Raw genomic sequence first — 21,446 nt, forward strand, 5'->3', positions numbered from 1 at the left:
CGTCTCAATGACACGTACAAAAAAAGAAAACGTCAATTTATTTTCCAACACAACGATAACTTCGAAACTATCGGATGTAGTATTTACGTAATTTAGTTCTGAACGTGGTAGAACGCGATTGTACGTATGTACATTATCTCAACTTGCTTTGCAAATAATTCTTTGAATGTCACGTCGTACTTACATAGCGATGTACTGGCATTTCTGAGACTATTCATCGATGGAACTTCTATTTCGACGCAGTTTCATTTAGAACAAGAATCACCACAAAACGTTAACTAGAATTCGTACTTTTAAAGAAATACTACAAACTACTCAAACAGACTCGAAAACTGAATATCGCAAGGACGCCCTCTAGCGAACAAAATGACTACTGATCCTAAACCATTGCAAAATGGAGTCTGTCGATAAAGACAGTTGCTGTACTTTTCCTTACGAGAGAAAATACAAAATTTTATTCGATATTTAATGAAGTACTGTTGCAAAATATTTTTATCATTATTGATCCTGAATTATGAATTACCAAATTTGGTATTGTATTGTCGTAAAAATAAACCTATATAAATTCAAAGAAAATTTTTATCACAGTAAGAAAATAGTTAATTGAAATATGAAAAATGATTAAAAAATAACAACACTGCCTTTGATTGTGGTGAAACAAAGATTATAAAACAATTTGATGAGAACACGACCATATTTCATTCTTCGCGTTCTACTTTGAAAAGGCATTCAATTTTAAAATACTACCACTGAGCTATAACTTTGCAATAATATCTTTAGTAACTGCAATGCATTAAGAAAATAAATGTTTAATCACGGTGTATGTTAGTTTATAGAAAAATGCAATTTATAAAATCAAATATCAACATCGGAAAGAATTCATTGTTGTGGGAAACAATGCTTCATATCGTATGATGTATCAATGTCAATATTAAGATAGCTTATCACAAAATTAAATATATATTAACTGACTCACCGAAAGAAGTGTGCGAAAGTAACAACCGCTCTACCACAGATGTACTCATAGATTACCTATAACAAAAAAGTGTTATCTATAATTAGATCAATTCAAATCTCAACTTTTATTTTATAAATGTTACGTATGTACTATATTTGCATTTGAGAACTTAAACAATAAAAATATCGGAAAAAATAAGAACAAAAGATAAATGAATATTAATATATTATAAAACAGAAATGAGAGTCAATAAAATTATATCCTTTCATAAATTTACCTATACTAAAATATACTTAAAGTGTCTGATAGTGAAAAAGAACTAATTGACACTGTTAATGACAAAAAAAGAAAGATCTATAGAAATTCACAACTGTAACTCACTAAAAGCCAAGAGAATATTTTATTCATTGTGTGTACTGTACTATACTGTATTGTCAAAGCTGTACGCAAATGATTTAATATCTAGTCGACTAAAGCGATTATGTACTCAATCATTGTATACTTGCCAAAGTCAAGGTCGTCCAACTTGCCATTGTAAGGTCAAGTCATCATGTTTACAATGTCAAATCGGAATTGTAATTGACGCGACGATCCACACACGCACATGTTCGCGCACAAACATATCCAACGAGCTAACAACAGTGTTCGTAGCTAAAAAAAGGCAGAGCATCCCAGCGTAACTATGTAACCCCGTTATAAAAATTCGACCACGAAAAAGTTAGGTTAGCGTTCGAACGTAATCGAATAACAAGCCGGTAACTGCAACCACGTTTCTACGATCGTATTTCTAATGTGTTCACAATATTTCACGCGGTATCGACAGTTATTCAGTTTTATCTCGATACGAGACTACATGTAATAGCAATTTTTAGAAATATAATTACCTATCGAATCATAGAATAATAGCGTTAATAACGAGCTTTCGTTCATTTAACCTTAGCCTGCGCGTAATTCCGTTTACGACCTAACGTCTCTGGCATCTTGTTGTTATTACCGTGTTCTATTCATTAACCGGCTATCGTGTCATAATCACACGCAAAAAATAATTCACAATGTTACCGTTGGCGCTTCACTTCTGCGTGGTACTTAGGAGTTGTTTCTTACCCGTTTAGAAATTAGACACCAATCAAGTCTTCATCCTTTTCGGACAAAGATCTTGGTTGGCACTGGAGCTAGTGACTTTCTCTTAGATGGCCAAGAATTATTTTAATCTGATATACTGTCGCTTCTTGATATAAATTCTACAAAACGCTGCGTTTGTTCTGCATGTTGATTACTACTTTATTACAAAACAGGATACTGTATTAGTACAGTACTCTACTTCAATATTAGGTAAATTTATATTCGCATTAAATAAGTAAAAATACAACTGTTCGATCGAAATAAGTAATTAATCAACTTATTCTCCAAGTTGAAAATATGCCTATAAATGTACAAAATGTTACGGAAATACGTCGAGTCGTTCTGGCTTTATGACGAAATAATGAAAATATATGTTTGGACTTTGGTATTAATAGATAGACAGAAATATCTAAAATTGAGAGAAAACAAAACAAAATTATAACAATACACATCTCTACAAATTAATTTATTCGTATAGATGAGACTAAAATGCGCCAAGGTGATTCAGCTTCCTACTTGAGAAAATTGACTTTGAATACTGCCGAATCTGCGCACACTCCAAAATGACGACTCTGAGATAGGCTCAGGGCCGCCACGTAATTTACCGTGCCCAGTGCAAAATAAATGCACGTTCTAATATTATATTAAAATTAATTATTTTCGTAAACAAATTTTATTTTTCTTGCAAAGTATTGTATAAATTACATATTTTTTAAAAATAAATATTATGGTATGTTGAGATTCATGTAACGATACTTTACCTTATCTTAATATATACAACTATCACGGCTCGTGCTCTTCGAGAAATTGTTTCAAAAGTCCGTTGGTTAAAGGAATTACAAGATGTTCCACGCTATCGATGTTACGTTTTACCTTCACTAATTTGTGATCGATAAATTCAGTCAATTGTGCTCTCAATGCTAAATCTGAACTTACAAGAAATCCTTCGCGTGCGGCTCGATAAAGATCTTTGAATGCCATTCCTAATAATAAAAATAAAAGTTAGTGATTTTAAGACCTCTACAATTTTATCATTACGAAATATTTAACATAGAATATTACCAGTAAAATTAGCATTGCTGCTGTTGCTAAGTTGATATTTTGCAAGAAGTATGTAGACTGATTTAGCATTCGAAGTTAAAGAAAGGAAAACGTTATGAAGAGATGACAAAGCAAGTGCACCACTTTGTTGCACTAAGAGCGAACTTTCGTAAGATGTTTCTTCTTGGTAAGACATAAATGTGGTTGTGTCCCACCAAAAGAAATTATATTTTGAACGTTTTATGTGATCCCATACTGTAAATCCAGAAATATGTAAAAACATGATTGAAAATAAAGCGAAATAAAAGTAATATAAAAAGCAATTAAACATACACAACGGTGTATTGACATGATCGACTGACGCCAAGACACAAACATTTGGTATGCTTGCAAGACAAGAGAGTATATCTTGAGCTTTATTTGATCGTAACATTATACCATCTATGTTATGTATTAATAGGTACAGCCTATCTTTCGGATTTTTCTTCATTTTTCTTTCTATAAGATCTATACATTCGCTCGTATTAGCGGGACAACTTAACTCCAATAAATCATTAATTATACCATCCAATATCTGAAATACATTGTGAAATCTAAAGTAATTGTATTGTTTGAATTCTTCACTTCTATTTGTATCACTTACATCTTTCACAGTCAGACTGGGAAAGAATCCATTCACTATTAATGATGGATGATAAGATATACCTTTATGAAAATTATTAATTAAACATCTTTTCGATCCTAAACCATATAGCAATACTGTATACCCTTGTCTAAAATAAAACAGTATATTAGATTATGTATTGAAAACAACCATTTTCGATACCTTACTTGTTCTTAATACTTACTCCATGATAAAGTACCACATAGGAAATAATGTAGCATAGCTTTCAGTTAACGAGTAAATATTTTTCTTATGTTGCATAGATACATCATTTTGACTTGCTAATAACTCTTCTAGCTTTTTCTTTGTTAACCGAGAATTATGTAGGCGCTCTAACGTTCGATCAGATGTAATTACTTTTTCTGATTGAGTTTCGAAATATTCATCACTTTTTATATGCTGTGAAAACAAAGTATAAACTATCATTATGTCCAATTTATTTAGTTAAATTATATCAATATTTAGGATCTACTTACAAAATCTTTATGAATAACTGCAGGCTTATTTTTGCTACATGTTCTTTTCGGTGTGCTCAATAAATTTGAGTGAAACATAAATTTCTGTTTTGCACCTTTTGGTTTAATTTCATCATTACTATTATCAGAACTTAGGCTTCCACTATTCTCATCATCTGTATCCTCATCAGATGGTACAAAATCGCTAGGCTCAGAAACGCTTTCACTTTCACTAGAAGTTAGGTCAGGCATATATCTTCTTCGAGTAACTGGAGCTGATATTTAAAAATATGAAAATTAATACAAAAGACCAAAATATTTTTTATTCTAATAAATAAAGAAGAAAGTATACCTTTTGCATGAGAATTTTTATTATTTGTTTTTAATGATCCCCTTGTATCCTCATTTAGCCTTTCAAGAGAAACTATTGGTATAAGTTCTTTTCCTTTTTTTGAAGTAACTGGTGTACGACATAAATTTGCCTTTTCCGACATAGCATTTTTTTTACTAGGAGTTTGGAATCCATATAATGTTGCACCACTGACATCATTGTTAGAAAACAATTCTAAACAAATAATGCCTGATTTAATATCGAAAAACTATAATAATTTGTAATTGTTAAATAAAACATATCCTTGAAAAATTACCAACTGGTTTTTGTGCAATCACTTCAATATTTTCTAATTCTTCTTTCGTTATAAGCGTCTGGAGGGTAGGTTCATTCCCTTCATCTAACTCCGTATATTTTTTATGTTTCCCTTCTACAATATAGAACGAACAATTTAGAAATTAATTAATTATTTGATATTATTATGTTTTTCAATGCGTCGTTAGATCGTTACCTTTAATGCGAATTTGTATTCGAGTAGATCGTCGCAAGTTCTCGGTAGCGGACATATTATAAATATTTATAAAACAATGCAACGAAAATCCAAAATAAAGTAGGCGCTTTTAGTTACATAGAATCAACAAGTATGTTAAAGTCAGGTGTTGAATGTTGTGTGTAAACACCATTTTATGCCAAAACTACGATGTTACAACCGGTCACAACTACTGATGCTAAATGTCATGTGATACCATGTAAATCGACGGTTTTCGAACTGTTTACAAAGAGCCCCTTAAAAAAGAGACAATTGCAATCATGAATGTATATCTATACAGATATTTCCCAATGATAAGAAGAAACTGAAATTTAATAAATTTAATAATGCAAGATAAATGTAAATAGAAAATGCTAAGTTATTCACAATTTTCTAGATTGTAAATTTTCGCGCCTTTTTAGATTACATGGCGTCCCCTGTAGAAGTCATGCATTCTACTTTAGAAAACACTAGTATAAACAATTAATATTTTATAATTACATTAAAGTATCGATAGTAATTCCAAATCATTTGATGAACAAATTTTAGTTACTTCATCAATGTAAAAAAGACGTATAAACGATTGCAATGAAACTAATAAATCTAAAATTACTATATCACATGTTTATTTAAAAACTTCCATTAAATGTATGAATTTTAATTAATAAATTCATTTTTTGAATCCGATAATAGGAAACTTCGTGATACCATATGGTAATTGTAAACCAGTCTTCATTTTCGTATAAATGGTAAAATCATGTAGTAGTTGATTCCGATCTACATTCGTTTTAGTGCATGGCGTTGTTATTATCGTCAAAAACTTTTAGAATAATATCTAGTGTACACTGTAATTTTTGTATCGTGCATACTTATATGATTATTTAGTTGACGTTAATGCTGAAATATTCAAGAAATGAAGAAACCGCATACTATGCATTATTAATGCTTTATCGAACTTCGTTTGATGAATTTAAAGATAAGGTATCATTTTAAAGGGCAGTAGATAGCAGGAAACGTAACTTCAGGTTTGTTTACGCATAATGACTGACTTGGATGCAGATGATTGTTTAACGAAATTGAATACTCAACTGAATAAATCTATGGTTCTGATGGATACATCGGTAGAAAATGATGTACAGCCAAAAAGTAACAGATCCATAAAAATTAATACAAAAGTTCAGCCTGGCAATGCTTTCAATGTTTCTCCCGTGTCTAGAAAAAGTATTTTGAAAAGAACTGATTCTAAAAATAATGAAAAACAAAATAGAATAGAAACAGAAAATACAGAAAATAACAAAGAAACAATTAATCATGATAGAACGTCGACAAATACATCAACTGTTCCTAGACCACATACTGTAAGCAAAACTCAATTTATAAAATTTTGATTATTGTTTTCCACATAGTCATTGCATTCATTTTATTTTAGATTGATGACCTGATACAAGCAGAAAATTTAATTCCAGAAACAACAGATTCTACATTTAGTTTGGATGATATATTGGATAACGAAGATGTGTGGATAATGGACATTCCTAGAACAGTGAGTCAAATGTCCTTAAGTATTTAAAATATAACCAAAGTTACACAGTAAATGTAAATTTTATATATCTTGTAGATAGATCCACAGGAACTCAAAGGTCAAACATTAGTGTTTGGAGATAAAACAAAATTTAAAATTAAAGAAGAACGTTATTATGCAGTGAATCACAATGTTAAATGTAATATAACTTGTGTACTTAACACTGGCAAGATGAAATCACGATATAAAACCAGTAATTTCTTTTTTTTCTTCAATTAAAAATATGCTCAATGAGTTTCACTAGTAGCATAATATTTCTTTGTTTGCATAGTTAACGTGAAGCCAGCAGGTACAATTACAGTTAGGCGGAAGCTTTCAGGTATTTCAAAGACTAAGCCAATGCAAATAGAAGATTCAAGTGTACCGTTTCCTACAAACTTGAAAACTCGTCATCCCTTATTCGGTGTAAGTTACGAAGGTAAAGTTCGAAAGTGTGCAATAAAGTAACTTACTTTAACAAAAAGATGGTAGTAGCCAAGAACAATATTGTATACTATACTGTGTTTCAAAATTATGTACCATAGATAAATTGTATATTATACTATTCATAAAGGCGTGCATGCTCATCTTTTTTACGAAAGGTTAAATATCATTAACATTAAACATATTCCACGAATAAATTACGTTCGGTGTGTTATTTTAATTTGGATTTTACAAATGAAAAGTAAGATGTACGACCAGATTCATACATTTATAAAATAAAATACGATAACATGATTTTAAATACCATTGAAACTGGAAAAGATGTTATATCCTGTGCCAACAATAGATATTGTAATTATTCCTACTAATTATGTATATATATATTCATTCTTTGGCTAATTTATTTAAATAGTTTCAACAGAATCTATTTGAGAAGGTAAACTCTTTGAAACAAATAAAAGATTAAAGATGGTTTGCTTTTTAATTAGAAAAGAAATTTGCCCTCTGAAGTAAATATTTGAATATGAAATACTTGGAATATTCCTAGCACTAGTTTTAATCGACACTAGAGATATTTATCTTTAACTATTGGCAGCACTGCCAGATCGGTTACCGATTATTTCCGGATACGCGGTAAATATGAAATCGAGAAAATCGTGAACACAGAAATTCGTAGTATAACCTAACTCGTCGCGGTGAATACTCTGATTAACATTCACAGGCAATATAGTAACTGTTCGAATAGAATAAGAAGAATCTAGGGCAAAAATTTGTCGCGTATGATAACACAATCGAAGTTGCGTCGACATGCGCTTTCAGAATCCTTTACCTATTCGCCTTTCTTTAAATACCAGTGTATGTAACGTCCGCTTCTGCGCAGTCGCGGTGCGCATGCGATCAGATCTTGGAAGACTGTACAAAAATTTCCCAGTACAGAAAAGAGATTTGTTAGTGGAAAAGTTGTAACGTAAGTAAACAAGGGCCGAGAAATCTGAACTGACGAATGCGCGTAGTTGGCCTCATAGTCAACGAAAACAGTGGTGCACGCGGTTTCCGTGGCACAACGACCGTTGAAACAGTTACCCTATTGAACGTAGTTAAGGTTAAACGAGCCAAGTATACCCTGTAACCAGTCCAGGGTATTTAGCAACCCCTCTGGCGACAAATCATTCAATCCTTTGTGACGTTCGCGGCGAACCATACCATGTTAATCGGGCTACCGCAGTTTCCTTTTACATAAACTGTACCTTGAGAGAAACTTTGTGTATTTGTTTAGAGGGGACCACAGTTGTTTGGGCTCCTACTAGAGTTACGTTTTTCAAAAAGTACGTACGTACAAAGGGACGTGAGTTTTTCTTTCACACGCAAGATCGAGACACAACGATCATTGGCTAAAAAAGGACGAAACTAACGATGGCATCGTTCTATCTGTTTTCCTTGTTCTATGTCCATCTCTTTCGCTTTCGCCAACACCTCCCCCTCTCTCCTCGCCCCTTCCCCTCCTCCTATGATTGCTCTCTTCTCCCCCTCTGCCTCCGCCACTCCTTTCATTACTTCCATTTCTCATTCTCTCGTCGCCACTAGCCTTTTCTCTCCTTCGAAATCGTATCGCGAAACGTTTCGAGAGTCCATCGTCCTTGCTTATACGGATAGTCGTATTCGAAGCTACGGAGAATTTACGTGTCATGCCCCACCACCGTCGATTTTTCACGGATTTTCACGTAGGTTTCTGCTATGGCGTAGTACCCCTCTCACTCGCTCCCTGACGTTTCCTTCGCTTCTCTCGACGCCACCAACAGCTGTTTCGTCCGATCGTCGCCCTCTCGTATAGTTCCCATCTCGTTCGCAGGAGCGAGAGAGAAAGAGAGAAAGTGAGTGGGAGAGTGGAGACGGTGGCCCTACCGCAAGTTTTTCGACGTCGATCTCAAGCTCGCGTAGGAAACTTGTCATTTGTACGTCCATCGTGGGGCGTACACAATCATTTCGCATCGCTCGAAATCAGCAGCGTCCTTTGTTTGTTCACCGTTCGTCTGACAGCTCCTGTCAAACGGACCTTTCTTTTCCAACTGTTCGTCAAATCTGTCAGCGAAACAGTCACCGTTTACTCCGCGAGAAAGGATTCCGCTCCGATTCGTTTCTTTTGGGTACGCGCTAATTCGAAAATAACTCCACAATACCGCGGGTTTCGAGCACCGATTGTGAAACGTTCGCGAACTTTTACGATTACACGGTAAAGCGTGGAATTCCACGATAAACGGCCGCTAGCGTTTGATGAGACGTCTGACTCATAACACTCTCACCGTACAACATATTAACGTACCGTAATTCGTTTCAGATTGTGCAAGGATACCAGTGTGTAAGAAGTTACAAGTACAGTCAATTACGTAGTATCGAGGCATTGCTAGAACTTTGCACGTAAGTATATTCTATTCGTAGAGTGCATGTACAAGAAGAAATCTTCAAAATATTAGGACACTTGCTACGGCCAGTCTCATACTTGTGGTAGCAATGATTTATTTATATTTTTATATATTATATTATATTCTTGTATCTGCATAAAACAATGAAGTATGTTACTTCGTCCAGCTGGAAGTTACAAGTTGTACACAAAATGTATGTATCTATGTGCAGGACTTACAAATAGGAAAATCTTGGTAACTTACCATATTGTGTGATACAAAAGTTAGTAACGAAAATGTCAGTATTGAATCAAAGCGGAGATGATGCTGTAGAGTGTCCTTTGTGTATGGAACCATTGGAGGTGGATGATTTGAATTTTTTTCCATGCACTTGTGGATATCAAATATGTCGTTTTTGCTGGCATAGAATTCGTACCGACGAAAATGGTTTGTGTCCTGCTTGTCGGAAGGCCTATTCTGAAAATCCTGCTGATTTTAAGCCTCTCAGTATGGAAGAAATTGCAAGGTTATTGCTCATTCTATTACCCATCATTTATGCATCGACATACAAGCATTGGAATAATTCATATTTCTTTTGTTAGATTAAAAGCTGAGAAGAGATTAAAAGATCAGCAACGTAAGCAGAGAGTTACAGAAAATCGTAAACATCTAGCAAATGTGAGAGTAGTACAAAAAAATCTAGTATTCGTAGTAGGATTACCGTTGCGGCTTGCGGACGCTGATGTGAGTACAAATACGAAATAAACAAAAGTTTCCTCGTCTGGTACAATGCTATAAATTAAATATTGTTTCTATAAAAGAAGCTTGAGTAGCTTTGTTTGTAATTTTCTTTCAGGTATTAAAGCGGCATGAATATTTTGGAAAATTTGGTAAAATTCACAAAGTTGTAATAAATCAAAGCACTTCCTATGCAGGGTCTCAAGGCCCTAGTGCTTCGGCTTACGTTACCTACCAAGTAAGTTACCAATTTCTTCTTTCCATAAGGTCTGTGTACATTATCGTATTTACGTATACTTCATATATTTTTAAATTCACGTAATATTAGCGTCAAGAAGATGCATTACGTGCTATAGAGGCTGTAAATAATGTTGTTATGGATGGTCGAACAATAAAAACGTCACTAGGAACGACAAAGTATTGTTCACATTTTATGCGCAATCAGCCATGTCCGAAACCGGACTGTATGTATTTACACGATCTTGGGGACCAGGAGGCTTCGTTTACGAAGGAGGAGATGCATCAGGGAAAACATCAGGAGTATGAACGAAAGCTCGTGCAATCGTTACATGCATCGCATGCATCTGCTCAACGGTATGTTATCCTTCCTTTTTTGTATTTAATTAATCATACTCCAAATAGTTCACGCGTAGTCAATTCGAGTAAAATATTGTTTTTATGTTACGCAGGAAACCAACGCCATCGCCATCGGTGACGGGTAGTATTGTTCGAGAGAATGGAAGTTCAAATTCTCAAGCTAAAGAAGCTTGGCCATCGTTACAGACTGGACAGACAAATAGTAAGTTCTGTGCGAATATACAGTTAGATCTTGGTAAATCGAAATTAAAGGAGAACGATAAATGTATCAAGTTATCGAGGTTTCGACTTGTAGATAAGCAGTTATGACTTATGAAGATATCTAAATCTGTTAAGATTGATTTCATTGTTAATTGATTTCCTTGCGTGTTCACAGGCACACAAATAAATTGTAAAGAACTATCACCGCCGTCACAAGCAACATCGCAACCGAACAACATAACGAATGGGAGTGGTACAACAAATCAACAAAGTCACGTATCGTCTGGTGGCTCTACGCATCAACAGAATAATAATAACAAGGGTGAAAGTATCAATTTACGAAGAGGCAAAAGTAATAGTGAAAGTAAAGCACAAGCAGCGAGGAATAAACATAAAAATTGTCAAAATAAGGAAAAACATAGTACACGAACAACGTCACGGTCCGAATCGAGCTCAATCGGTGCGCAAACCAATTTACAACCACAAATTAATGGGCAGAAGGATATTCGAAACTTTTCGTCTGAAACGAACAGTGATGTGTTGCAAAAATTGGGTAACAAATGTAAATCGGAACAGCAACAACCACCGCAACAACAGTCACCGTCGCAACAGCAACAACAAAACAATAAAGGATCGAAATTAGTTCAGCAGCAGCAACCGTCTCAAGAACTTAAAGTAAACGGAGTAGTACAAAATGGGGAACGACGACATTCGGATAGTGAGACAGATCAGCAACGCGAAGGTAGTACACCGGCTAGTACAATTTCGAGTACGGAAGATTCGAATGTGAATCAACAAGTAGAACATTTAGCAGAATCGAGCGAGGAGAACAGTGGTGCTGCTATTTTGGGTGAGTTCCTTATATTCGTGATCATTTCCATATGTATTGATTTTCTGCTTTTAAAATAAATACATAAGACGGTCGAATTCATTCCGATATCGATTTTAAAAAAACGCGAACAAACGGTATACGAAAACGAACAAAATAGAAAAACGTAAGCGAACAAATAACATCTTTCATAAAAGTATTACTCAAAATGTATGTTTAATACGGAACGTTCATGGAACTAAAGTTGACATGAATTTTTGATTATGTGTTTGGAGGACTGGAAAATAAAGACCAAACTTAATTTTTTGTTTTATATTAATTTTGAGAAATGATCTAACTCGCGGTTTTAGCCAATGAGTATTTATTCAATGTTGCCAATTACTTATTTTTAAAAAAATATAACGAAATTCAGTATATCCATCTCGAAAGTAGGAAAGAACTTGGATTGTTGATTTTACTGAAAAGCTAATAAAGGACTACACATAGTATCTACATTAGTTCAGTCATTTTAACTAACATCATACAGAGCATTTGTTATAACTCACAAGTCAGTCTAAAATTATATCTATTTCTTATAACATGTGTTATACGTTTGTATATATTTGAAATACAAAGAATAATAACTTCTAAGTAATGTATAGTATTATTGATGACATACAAATGTTTCTAACTATGTCTCATAACTGTAGAATAGAATTTAAATCGTTATATATGCCAAAATAAAGAGGATTCTTTGAAAAAAAAATTAGTAACTGTTTTTTGTGTTTGTCTACAAACTTGACTTTATCCTCCTTGCGAGTTATATCATTCAGGCACATATGTACATTAAGTGCCTGGAAAACATCTATTTCTCTTTATCTATTTATACTGCTAATGTTAACGAAGGTTTTATTTTATCCATAGATATATAACCATCGAGTCTATGTCATAAGCACATTTTCCAGATACACTTTTTTGCATTCTTGAGGTTCATTAACAGTGGCAGAGGAATACTGTTAGAAGCTGTTTATTCTGGCATTGTAAAAGTACCAAAATAATTTGATCGCGTCTCGTAGTGTAGAGATTTGTGCGTATCATCTGTAGGTTCCTCTCCAGCTAGCACAAATTCATCGCAAGGTGCCAATCAACAACCACCACCAGGACTACATAATGGATCACAAATGCAACTTAGTCATCGGTCGATCTTTCAGGCGGACAATAACAGCTTCTTCAGTTCAAATACTTTCCAGAAAATCTCTACCACCACCTCAGTGCCACCTACTTCTTTAACAGGCATGTACATGTTTTTCTTTAGTGGTGTGAATCTTTTTACTTTATAATATATTCCATTGTTAAAGAAATTTTCATAAAGAGCTAGATGAACTTTATATACTTTATTATTACTTTTATTATTTGTCTTTCTGTTTCATAACATTTTGTCAGTGTGTTCCAGAAAGTATATAAAATGTGTAATGTTTTCTAAAGCACCCTAATATGCAAAAAACGTATACAAAAAGTTACAATTATTTTCTCTTGGATGTATAGCAAACTCAAATCTGAATTGGACAAGCACAGGCTTAGCTTCAATCCCCGATTCGTTGCCAATGGTTCAGTCGACCGAAGACTGGCAGGCAGCTTTTGGTTTTCAACCGGAACAATCACGAACAAATCATGTACAAAAATCCAGTCCTTCGAGTTCACCAGGAGTAACATTCAATTCTGAAGGTTTCGTAGACGAAGAAGTTTACAACAATTTACAGTATACCACACTCTCAGAATCCTCTGGTACTTTTACATCCAGTTTACTTGTTAACTCACCTGCATCCAAATTTATGGCAGACTTCCAGCAAAACTCATTACAACAAAGGCTTGCCCTGCAGGTGAGCAATTCGAACAGTTCTCAATCCATTATAATATTAGATTACTCCAATTTCTTTCTACTATAGTATTATATTAAGTTAAATTATCATAATGGTATGAACTATGTAAAAAATCAAACATTGATTGGCTTTGAAATATATTTTGATTTTTCTGCTCAATATAAATTAATGCGATAATTGTAGAATTATAGAATGTAAATTTGTTAGTTTCATGAGCAATTGTTACACAGTCAATCGTGTTTCATTATGATGTTCTGGCCTTACACAGAAGGCTCTTTTCAGGTACGATTTGTTCAGTATAATTAATAACCACGATAACTGTAATTTCCTAAGGCGCAACAAAACCAAGAGAATTGTGAATACATAAAGCAAAACGGTCATGCTACTCTGGAGGAAGTTCGGAATCATAAAGAATCTGGTTCAGATATCAAAGCGGACGATGACTTAGGTTTTGATCCCTTTCACGAAACGCAAAAAGCTCTGGCTGAACTTATGGAAAACGAAATGCAACTCCAACAACAAAGGTTGTTTCAGCAACAGCAACAACAGCAAAGAGAAAGAGAAGAACAAAATAGGATACAGCATCAACAGAATATTGCAAACCTTGGTCAGCAACACTTTCCACAGGTATGTATAAGAAGCACTCGATAATTGTCATTATTTTTACGTTCATGTCTTCATATCATCCTGTTCTTTGTTTCAGGTTGCTCATATAGCTCATTTACAACAACAAGCTCAACACCTGCAGAATCTACAAGTTCTCCAACAATCGCATTCCCTGTTGTCGCGTCTTCCACAAAATTTACTACAAAGTGGTACCCAAAGTCCTGCTCAGAGTACCGTGGCTGCAGCCAGTTTGGGACAACGTAGCCGCCTTCCACCACCAGGTTTCCCTGGTTCTACACCAAATCACATGAATTCTTTTGGTCTTGGTATACCGCGACCAGCTCCCACGAACGGTGCTCTTTCGGGTTAGTATTTCCGCGGTTTTTCAATAATTTACGAACCTCGTAAAGCTTTTTGTAAATATTTAACAAGAAATGTATACAATTATGCGTTTACCTTGCAAAGAGTATTCATCAAAGAATCAAATTGTAAAGACAATTACTTAATTGCAACAAGTTACTGTAACTAAAAATGTACTTTGTGGTGAGCAATAGTGTTATCCAAGTATAAAACAAATTGAATTCTTGTGACTTTGCAAGAACCTATATAGTATTATACATGAATCATTCGTCTAGTATGCTGTTTACAGGAGCGCAACCACCGCAGCAAAACGCCTATCTTCCGAATGGAAATCCCCTTCTGAATTCACAAGGTAACTTTCATTAATATTAACATTAATTACACATTTTATATTTGTTGTTTTATTAATATCTCACGCTCTGTTAATATTTCAATAAATAGGTATTAGTAAATGCGCGGGCGATGCAGTTTATACGCTTAAGGATTGGTGTGATATCAATAATCAGCAACAGCAACAACAATTTCATCATCAAACATTACATCAAAAAGGAGGATGGAACAACTTTGGACCTATCGCGGACTGGACTTCGATTGATCCAGCTATCGTTAGTTCTTCTAGGCCTCTTCCATTCCAAACTACCAGTACATGGCAGTTTCCACACGTTCATCCCACACACACTGTATCACATACTGCGCAACAGGTACGTAGTATTATATTATATTTTGACAGAAGTTTTAATAGTACAAATATGTTGCGTTACTTTTATCTTATCAAATATATATTTATATTTTTCTTCCTCCTTTAGGAACAACAAAACGCATCAACTCAACATTGGGCAATGCAACCACCCCCAGGTTTTGCTGCACCAGCGACTACGGGACAATTGAGTAATCAACAGCCAAGCACAACTACACAGCCGCACACCAAACTTATCTCTGCAGGATCGGAAATTGAAAGTAAGTTCCTCGTGCTGTGATTAAAACGTTTTTGTTTCCTTGGTTGTAGTAACGAAACATGTGAAACGTCTATATTGCAGATCTATAAATAAATATGAGTACGCGAACTGTACAAGTGTATGATAAAACATCCATACAAGACGAGATGAGAGTCAGCAACGATGCAAAACCTGACAGTCTGTTACGTACGTTTTCCTGACCCGTGTCTATATATTTCAATTCATTTTAATTCTGATACTTTATCTGTTTTCACTGGATAAGTAGTATTTATCGTTGAACAAGTATTGAAAGATGCTGAAATATAATTTAATGGATACTTTTTGAATATATGCGACGAATATACTCTTAAATACGTTCTCGATAATATTCTCATATTTAACCTATAGAAAATTTATGTCTGGCAGTCTTATTATAATTAAGTTTCACGTAGACCGAGAAACGCAGATACCAAATCAAAGGCAATGATCATGATTTAATAATTAACACGTAAACAAGCTATTTACACGTTTAGTGTAACGGTAATTACACTAAACAAAAAAATTTGTGTGTATATATATTATTCTGACTCAAGTAAACAATACAAGCGAAAAAAACAAAACATGCTTTTCTGTGTAAATAACATTTTCATAAGAACATGTGTCACGAACGAAAAAAAGTGGACAGATTAGAAATTCAGGAATTTTCGTTCTTAAAATCTAAAATAGGTGATTGTGTTACAACAAAAATGATCGATATTTAACACACCTTTTTATTTAAAATATAGTGGCGTATTACATTTATACTATAAAGTGCTTATATACTGGCAAACATTAGAACAAATTTTTTAACAGAATATTATCTGTTTGTCTGTTTCTGGACAAAAGATTTCTGTTATAAATGTATTATAAATATGTATTATTATTGTGAAAATGTGCAGATACACACATGCTAATAAAAGGAACTAAAGTGTAAAAAAAAAAAATAAAAACCAAGTGGGCTTTTATTTTTCTCTAAAAGGATTCCGAATTTAAAATTGTAATCATTGTTTTTCCTGCAATCTAAAATTCACGGATACGATTTGAGTTCAATTTGGAGCAAGTATCCGTTGAACAGATATATGAACGTTATCCGATGAATATTTTGCAACTTCTCGCATTCGCTTTAATTTTAAAGTGGAAAATTTATAGAGGAGAAAAAATATCACAGTGGTGCTGCGAAGGAATGTGTAAGAGAATTCTCAAGTATAGCATACTAGTTTCGACATTGATCGTGTATTACACGTTAAAGCTTATGCCAGACAAATATATAATTTTAAGTAGATACGTTCGTCGCATTTGTATTATTAGAGGACAGCTAACAGCATAGTAAAAGAAGTCTAAGTTCGATCAGGAGAAGAATGAAAACTCGGAAAACGACGAGCAACTGTCGAAACGATTGAAAACAGAAACAGTCAGCGTAACCGAATCTCGAGTGCATACAAAACGAGTATGATATATAAATATATATATATGTAACGAAACACGTCTGAATGATAGTACTATAATACGAAGCGTTAACGTCGAATTATTAAACTTTTGTGGCAGATTGTTAAACATATCTGCTGTTTTAACGCGATTAAGAAAACACGATACATATGCGAGAGAATGATTGAGATAATAAAGATATAATTATAACAAATTTAATTGAGTTAAGGTAATCGAGAAATATACGACATGCGCAAGAAATGAAAAGAAACACGTATTTTAATTAACAAGACCCTCTTCGTTTCCTTCGTTTTAAAGTTGACCTTGTACACATATATTGTTTTAAAATAATAGCACGGACAGAGTCAAAGATATCTTTAAACAATGCACGGAAGAATTATTGAGCATAAACAGTTCTAGAAAAAAGTGATAGTTTCTTAATATAATAAGTATAATTTAATTTTATAAATTGAGATATAGTAAAGATGCTTGTTTCACGAAGTGAAATTCACATTTATTAAATTCTGTTGTACAAATGACAAAATATGATTCCAGTAATGTGTTATATATCTTCGTTTATAACCTGTATGTAATTGTTCAAGTACGATACAATGATGATAGATGATACGTTTTTAAACCTATTCTACAATATACCTGCACTCCCTGAAAAATAATGCAAACAAAATTATAAATATTACTTAACGGTAATCAGTTATGGTTTTACCATTGTCTTATCACATATTTAAAAAAAAAAACTGTAAAAATCGTTTATGGAATTACTATTTAGCAAGTACTATTATCGAGTTCTCACGTGAATGTCTATCATGACTAGTTCCATAAAAATTTTGGAATTACACGTTATCTAGACACTCATAGAAACATAGCAAGTAGAAGAAACCGTCTTGAAAAAATAACAATTTACATTCTTTTCTTTTGAATGTGTTCTAATTTGTCTAATTCATACTTCTATATATATAGTTCCCGTAATTGGAGATCAGATCGTGTAAAAGTTCCTTTATACCAATTTTACTTCACACGGATATTCAACGTTAAATCTTATACACATGCAGACTTCAAGACTTGTATACTGTACATTTTTACTGTTTCATACTCGTCTTCGCTGTTGAAGAAACGAATTTTACTTCTACTGAAAGCTTAAAAAGACTGGGCAGCACAAATAATTTCGTTCAACGATACAACGCTGAAGTACTATGTTGGAAATATACACGTGGGTTTGTTGAATTAAATAGCAACAACAACGGCATAAAATGTAACTCGGGGTTCAGTGTAATGTATAACGTTTAGTTTGCATTCTTCTTTTTGCTTTTCAAACTTTTACGAGTCAAGCCCCAGAATGACCTAGGTTTCAAATGCTGTTCAACCGCTGTAAACTTCCATCCCAATTGGATACCGCAATTGTTACACGAGGCTATCGTCCAAGCGTATCTATGACAAAAGAAATTAGTCTGACAAACATGTAACGTTAAGAAATGAAAATAACATATACAATATGGTAGGGATGTCTACCCGGGGAACCACGTATATTCTGTCGTAGGTGGACTGCGACTTAGTTTGAGGCCTTGCGCGTGATACAAGGTCACGGTATCAAGTATAATTCCATTAGGATTGCAATAAGTGCCCTGTGGACCTTCCTTGCTCATTGGAAACATGTTCGACCGCTTTCCAATGTAGGAATTGCATTCGCAACAAACAAAGATCTTGTCCTGTAAATGCAGAAGCGTGGTTCATTAATCGTAACAGCAAAAAACGAAGGTATTTTGTCGGTAATCAAAGGATGCTCCTTTTACATACATCTACTAGATATTTAATCTCTTTCTGTAGCCTTGAAATTGCACAATCGTCATTTAATAAAACGACTCTTTCATTGTCGTCCAGTAATACATTTTGGGCAACCCAAAATGACAAATCTGTGGGATCTTCTGGTATAGTGCTTCCTCCTGTAATTGTTGAAAAAATGTTTGATCTAGATAACGATTTATTATGCCTAATTCTAGTAGAATGCTTACTGTCTTCAATGAACTGTAGGTGTTGCCGTATTTTTAAAGAAAGTCTCAATGGATCATACTGTCTGTATACCCAGGCAGGCCAAGGAGTAACAGCAGCATCTAGATTTTCTACTTTTTCCTGTTTTTTAAAATCCTCCTCAGTAGTTGGATGTATTCGTAAATGATCTAACGGGGCCAGACGTTCATCCAAGAATGGTGGTCCAAGTGTTATTTCTGGTAAAATTCTAACAGTGGCTCCTATTTTGTCATGGCCCTATGTATATATGTATGTACATAAACACAAGTATTGTGATAGATGTAATGATAGAAATGAAAGAGATAAATAAAAACTTAATATATACAAGCGATGAGTCGGTAGAATACAGATGAAAAGAATATGCATACACAACATACATTTAAAACGGACCTTTATTGCGACACGTATAATCTTGAACCGTTGTCTACCCTTTGCTTTCAAATGAAAACCTTGCGCGGGATCTTTGTACATACATTCATAAATTTCAGCAGTCGTGCCTATTGACGCCATTTTATCATGTCCTGAACACACAACACCTAAGGTACGATTGTTATTGATGCAAGTCATTAACATATCCTTGGTTGGTCTATCGATTACTGTCATTGGCAATGTTTGTCCAGGAAATAGCATAACTGATTCTTTCACCAATAATGGTAAGTGCATACAAACTCCAACGTCTAACAGCGTTCTTCCTCTAAGTGCTTCAAAATTCGACCCTAAATACTGGAAACACGTTTATACATTATAAGATATATCTATTGAAAAATAAAAAATTATCAAAAAAGTTAAGTCACTAATGTCATAAATCGAACATTTCTAGATATTAGTTTATAAATGAGTTCTATGGTGATATATAACATTGCACACACAGTAAGTACAGGCAGTTTTCACCTTCACGATTTAATTTATTCTGATTTTCTTTCATAAAGCAGGAACTACCTGGAAATTTGAAATAATACATGACACTATTACAGAGTCACTCTTAACAGCATCAGCATGGCAGCTTAACTGCGTAATGTAAATTGGATTACAAACAAATGCACGCATGTAAAAGTACAACTTAACAAAAGTTTTAAAGCTAGGATATAAATTTTGTAAAGCCAAGAATTCGTAAACCAAGAACTGCCTGTATTTACTAAAAGCATCGATAAATTTATTGGCAACTTACAGTATGCATTGGTGGTATATTCAAGTCAAAAGTTACTGCACAGGCTTCTTCTGGACATCCTGTAAAATATGTGTTGCAAATGTAATGTTCCATTAACGCATTACAGATGAAAATTAGGTGGATAACTGATTAGTATAATACAATGATACAACAATATCAATTTCTTGTAAAACGTAACCCACATAATAAGGGAAAGAAAAATAGAAAGTTAATTGTTTGAAGTCTCTTGACAACTCTAGATTTGCGCAATTTGAAACAATATGCGAAGCATTCATTACATAACCTTTAATTCTCTAACATAATTAAATACAACGAAATATAAATTGTTTAAACTGATATACCTAAAGCTTGATTCTCGCTAGATTCGCTAGACTCGCCGTCACTTTCCATGTCAATATCCATTGCGATTCACGTATTTGACGACGCTTGACAAATTTCCGAAAATTGTAAACAAACGGTACTTTTCCTTTCACAAACTTCAAACACGACAAGCCGTCTATTCACAATTCCAGCATTTACGTAGCAGTGATGGGAAAAACACTAGGCTTCGAATAAATCTGAAGTTTGCCGATATGTTTGTCTCGTTTCCTCTTTTGAAAATTTTCCAAAGAAGGAAACGAGACAAACATATCAGCGAACTTCAGATTTATTCGAAACCTAGGGTTTCGCCCATCTCTGTTACGTAGTCTTATCTATCCTGGTTTTCATGAATAAATATTCGCATTACACGCTGATTATCTTTTCGCGATCTAAATAAGTACTCGTAACTTACGTTCTCTACGCTATTTAATGAATCAGTAAAACTTATTCAGTAATGGTATGTGAATACACGCGTAAAACTTATTTTACATATAACATTGAACGCGTCAGGCAAGTATATCTCGCGTTATTTCCAGTTATTTCGAGAATAACAGAATTCTTCAAGAAAGTTCAAACATAATTTGCAACTACGCCTAGAAACCTAAAAATAGGAACACGGTACTATTTTTATTGAGAAAATATCGATTAGAGCTGGTAGTGGGTACGATAATTGTTAAAACTTGCAATAAAATTATTACTACCACTATTAAAAAAATATGAATGTGTTATTGGTATCTATTATTTTAAATTCTAATAATATCAGCTACGTTTCTAAGCACTTA

The 21,446-nt window shown here is 33.9% G+C and overlaps 4 protein-coding genes across 14 annotated transcripts in view; 2 read left to right on the forward strand and 2 right to left on the reverse strand.

Moving 5' to 3' along the window:
- The window catches only part of LOC128890716 (origin recognition complex subunit 2), a 77,747-nt gene extending 72,393 nt beyond the window's left edge, over positions 1 to 5,354 (reverse strand). The window contains exons 1-10 of one of the 4 annotated variants that reach the window (XR_008460662.1): positions 5,083 to 5,354; positions 4,888 to 5,001; positions 4,593 to 4,805; positions 4,262 to 4,515; positions 3,970 to 4,184; positions 3,765 to 3,894; positions 3,455 to 3,695; positions 3,143 to 3,376; positions 2,842 to 3,063; positions 977 to 1,032 (exon numbers count right to left, since the gene is read on the reverse strand). Coding sequence is in view for 2 of the 4 variants with exons in the window: in XM_054149498.1 (XP_054005473.1) it covers positions 2,864 to 3,063; positions 3,143 to 3,376; positions 3,455 to 3,695; positions 3,765 to 3,894; positions 3,970 to 4,184; positions 4,262 to 4,515; positions 4,593 to 4,805; positions 4,888 to 5,001; positions 5,083 to 5,137 (1,656 nt within the window). In the remaining 2 variants the exon portion in view is untranslated. The other 3 variants (XM_054149498.1, XR_008460664.1, XM_054149490.1) reach the window with 3 other exon arrangements.
- A 514-nt stretch (positions 5,355 to 5,868) lies between these two features.
- LOC128890880 (uncharacterized) lies at positions 5,869 to 7,399 on the forward strand. 2 transcript variants are annotated; one of them, XM_054149863.1, is made up of 5 exons: positions 5,870 to 6,081; positions 6,160 to 6,458; positions 6,530 to 6,643; positions 6,719 to 6,875; positions 6,954 to 7,399. In XM_054149863.1, exons 2-5 carry the CDS (start codon positions 6,201 to 6,203, stop codon positions 7,127 to 7,129), a joined length of 705 nt encoding a protein of 234 aa, XP_054005838.1. In that variant the 5' UTR covers positions 5,870 to 6,081; positions 6,160 to 6,200; the 3' UTR covers positions 7,130 to 7,399. The 2 variants fall into 2 exon arrangements, with proteins under 2 accessions (XP_054005830.1, XP_054005838.1); XM_054149855.1 differs by having other exon boundaries at positions 5,869 to 6,458.
- A 569-nt stretch (positions 7,400 to 7,968) lies between these two features.
- LOC128890572 (TPR-containing protein DDB_G0280363) lies at positions 7,969 to 17,028 on the forward strand. Of its 7 annotated transcripts, none has more exons than XM_054149251.1 (16): positions 7,969 to 8,072; positions 9,441 to 9,520; positions 9,737 to 10,030; positions 10,107 to 10,248; positions 10,361 to 10,480; positions 10,571 to 10,836; positions 10,932 to 11,041; positions 11,216 to 11,890; positions 12,965 to 13,141; positions 13,394 to 13,728; positions 14,062 to 14,355; positions 14,432 to 14,699; positions 14,984 to 15,046; positions 15,136 to 15,395; positions 15,501 to 15,651; positions 15,732 to 17,028. In XM_054149251.1, exons 3-16 carry the CDS (start codon positions 9,801 to 9,803, stop codon positions 15,737 to 15,739), a joined length of 3,099 nt encoding a protein of 1,032 aa, XP_054005226.1. In that variant the 5' UTR covers positions 7,969 to 8,072; positions 9,441 to 9,520; positions 9,737 to 9,800; the 3' UTR covers positions 15,740 to 17,028. The 7 variants fall into 7 exon arrangements, with proteins under 7 accessions (XP_054005226.1, XP_054005233.1, XP_054005184.1 ...); XM_054149258.1 differs by having other exon boundaries at positions 7,970 to 8,072; positions 12,953 to 13,141; positions 14,432 to 14,615; XM_054149209.1 differs by having other exon boundaries at positions 7,971 to 8,072; positions 12,953 to 13,141.
- Positions 17,029 to 18,375: 1,347 nt separating this feature from the next.
- Positions 18,376 to 20,844, reverse strand: LOC128890788 (protein cereblon). Its single transcript, XM_054149641.1, has 7 exons — positions 20,646 to 20,844; positions 20,305 to 20,363; positions 19,527 to 19,859; positions 19,121 to 19,373; positions 18,906 to 19,051; positions 18,621 to 18,817; positions 18,376 to 18,539 (listed from the first exon to the last, which is right to left on the reverse strand). Exons 1-7 carry the CDS (start codon positions 20,704 to 20,706, stop codon positions 18,395 to 18,397), a joined length of 1,194 nt encoding a protein of 397 aa, XP_054005616.1. The 5' UTR covers positions 20,707 to 20,844; the 3' UTR covers positions 18,376 to 18,394.
- Between the last annotated feature and the right edge of the window lie 602 nt (positions 20,845 to 21,446).

Source organism: Hylaeus anthracinus, unplaced genomic scaffold (genome assembly GCF_026225885.1).
Source record: "Hylaeus anthracinus isolate JK02 unplaced genomic scaffold, UHH_iyHylAnth1.0_haploid 0, whole genome shotgun sequence".
Taxonomy (NCBI): domain Eukaryota; kingdom Metazoa; phylum Arthropoda; class Insecta; order Hymenoptera; family Colletidae; genus Hylaeus; species Hylaeus anthracinus.

What these genes read in the sequence shown, in the direction of transcription:
- LOC128890880 (XM_054149855.1), top strand. Translation starts at nt 6,141, where the DNA reads ATGACTGACTTGGATGCAGATGATTGTTTAACGAAATTGAATACTCAA. An exon ending in TAATGGACATTCCTAGAACA is followed by an intron (nt 6,644 to 6,718) that starts GTGAGTCAAATG and finishes TATATCTTGTAG; the next exon opens with ATAGATCCACAGGAACTCAA. An exon ending in GAAATCACGATATAAAACCA is followed by an intron (nt 6,876 to 6,953) that starts GTAATTTCTTTT and finishes TTGTTTGCATAG; the next exon opens with TTAACGTGAAGCCAGCAGGT.
- LOC128890572 (XM_054149209.1), top strand. Translation starts at nt 9,801, where the DNA reads ATGTCAGTATTGAATCAAAGCGGAGATGATGCTGTAGAGTGTCCTTTG. An exon ending in TCGCATGCATCTGCTCAACG is followed by an intron (nt 10,837 to 10,931) that starts GTATGTTATCCT and finishes TATGTTACGCAG; the next exon opens with GAAACCAACGCCATCGCCAT. An exon ending in GCCACCTACTTCTTTAACAG is followed by an intron (nt 13,142 to 13,393) that starts GCATGTACATGT and finishes TTGGATGTATAG; the next exon opens with CAAACTCAAATCTGAATTGG.
- LOC128890788 (XM_054149641.1), bottom strand. Translation starts at nt 20,706, where the DNA reads ATGGATATTGACATGGAAAGTGACGGCGAGTCTAGCGAATCTAGCGAG. An exon ending in AGATTAAATATCTAGTAGAT is followed by an intron (nt 18,818 to 18,905) that starts GTATGTAAAAGG and finishes CTGCATTTACAG; the next exon opens with GACAAGATCTTTGTTTGTTG. An exon ending in GAATATACGTGGTTCCCCGG is followed by an intron (nt 18,540 to 18,620) that starts GTAGACATCCCT and finishes CTTTTGTCATAG; the next exon opens with ATACGCTTGGACGATAGCCT.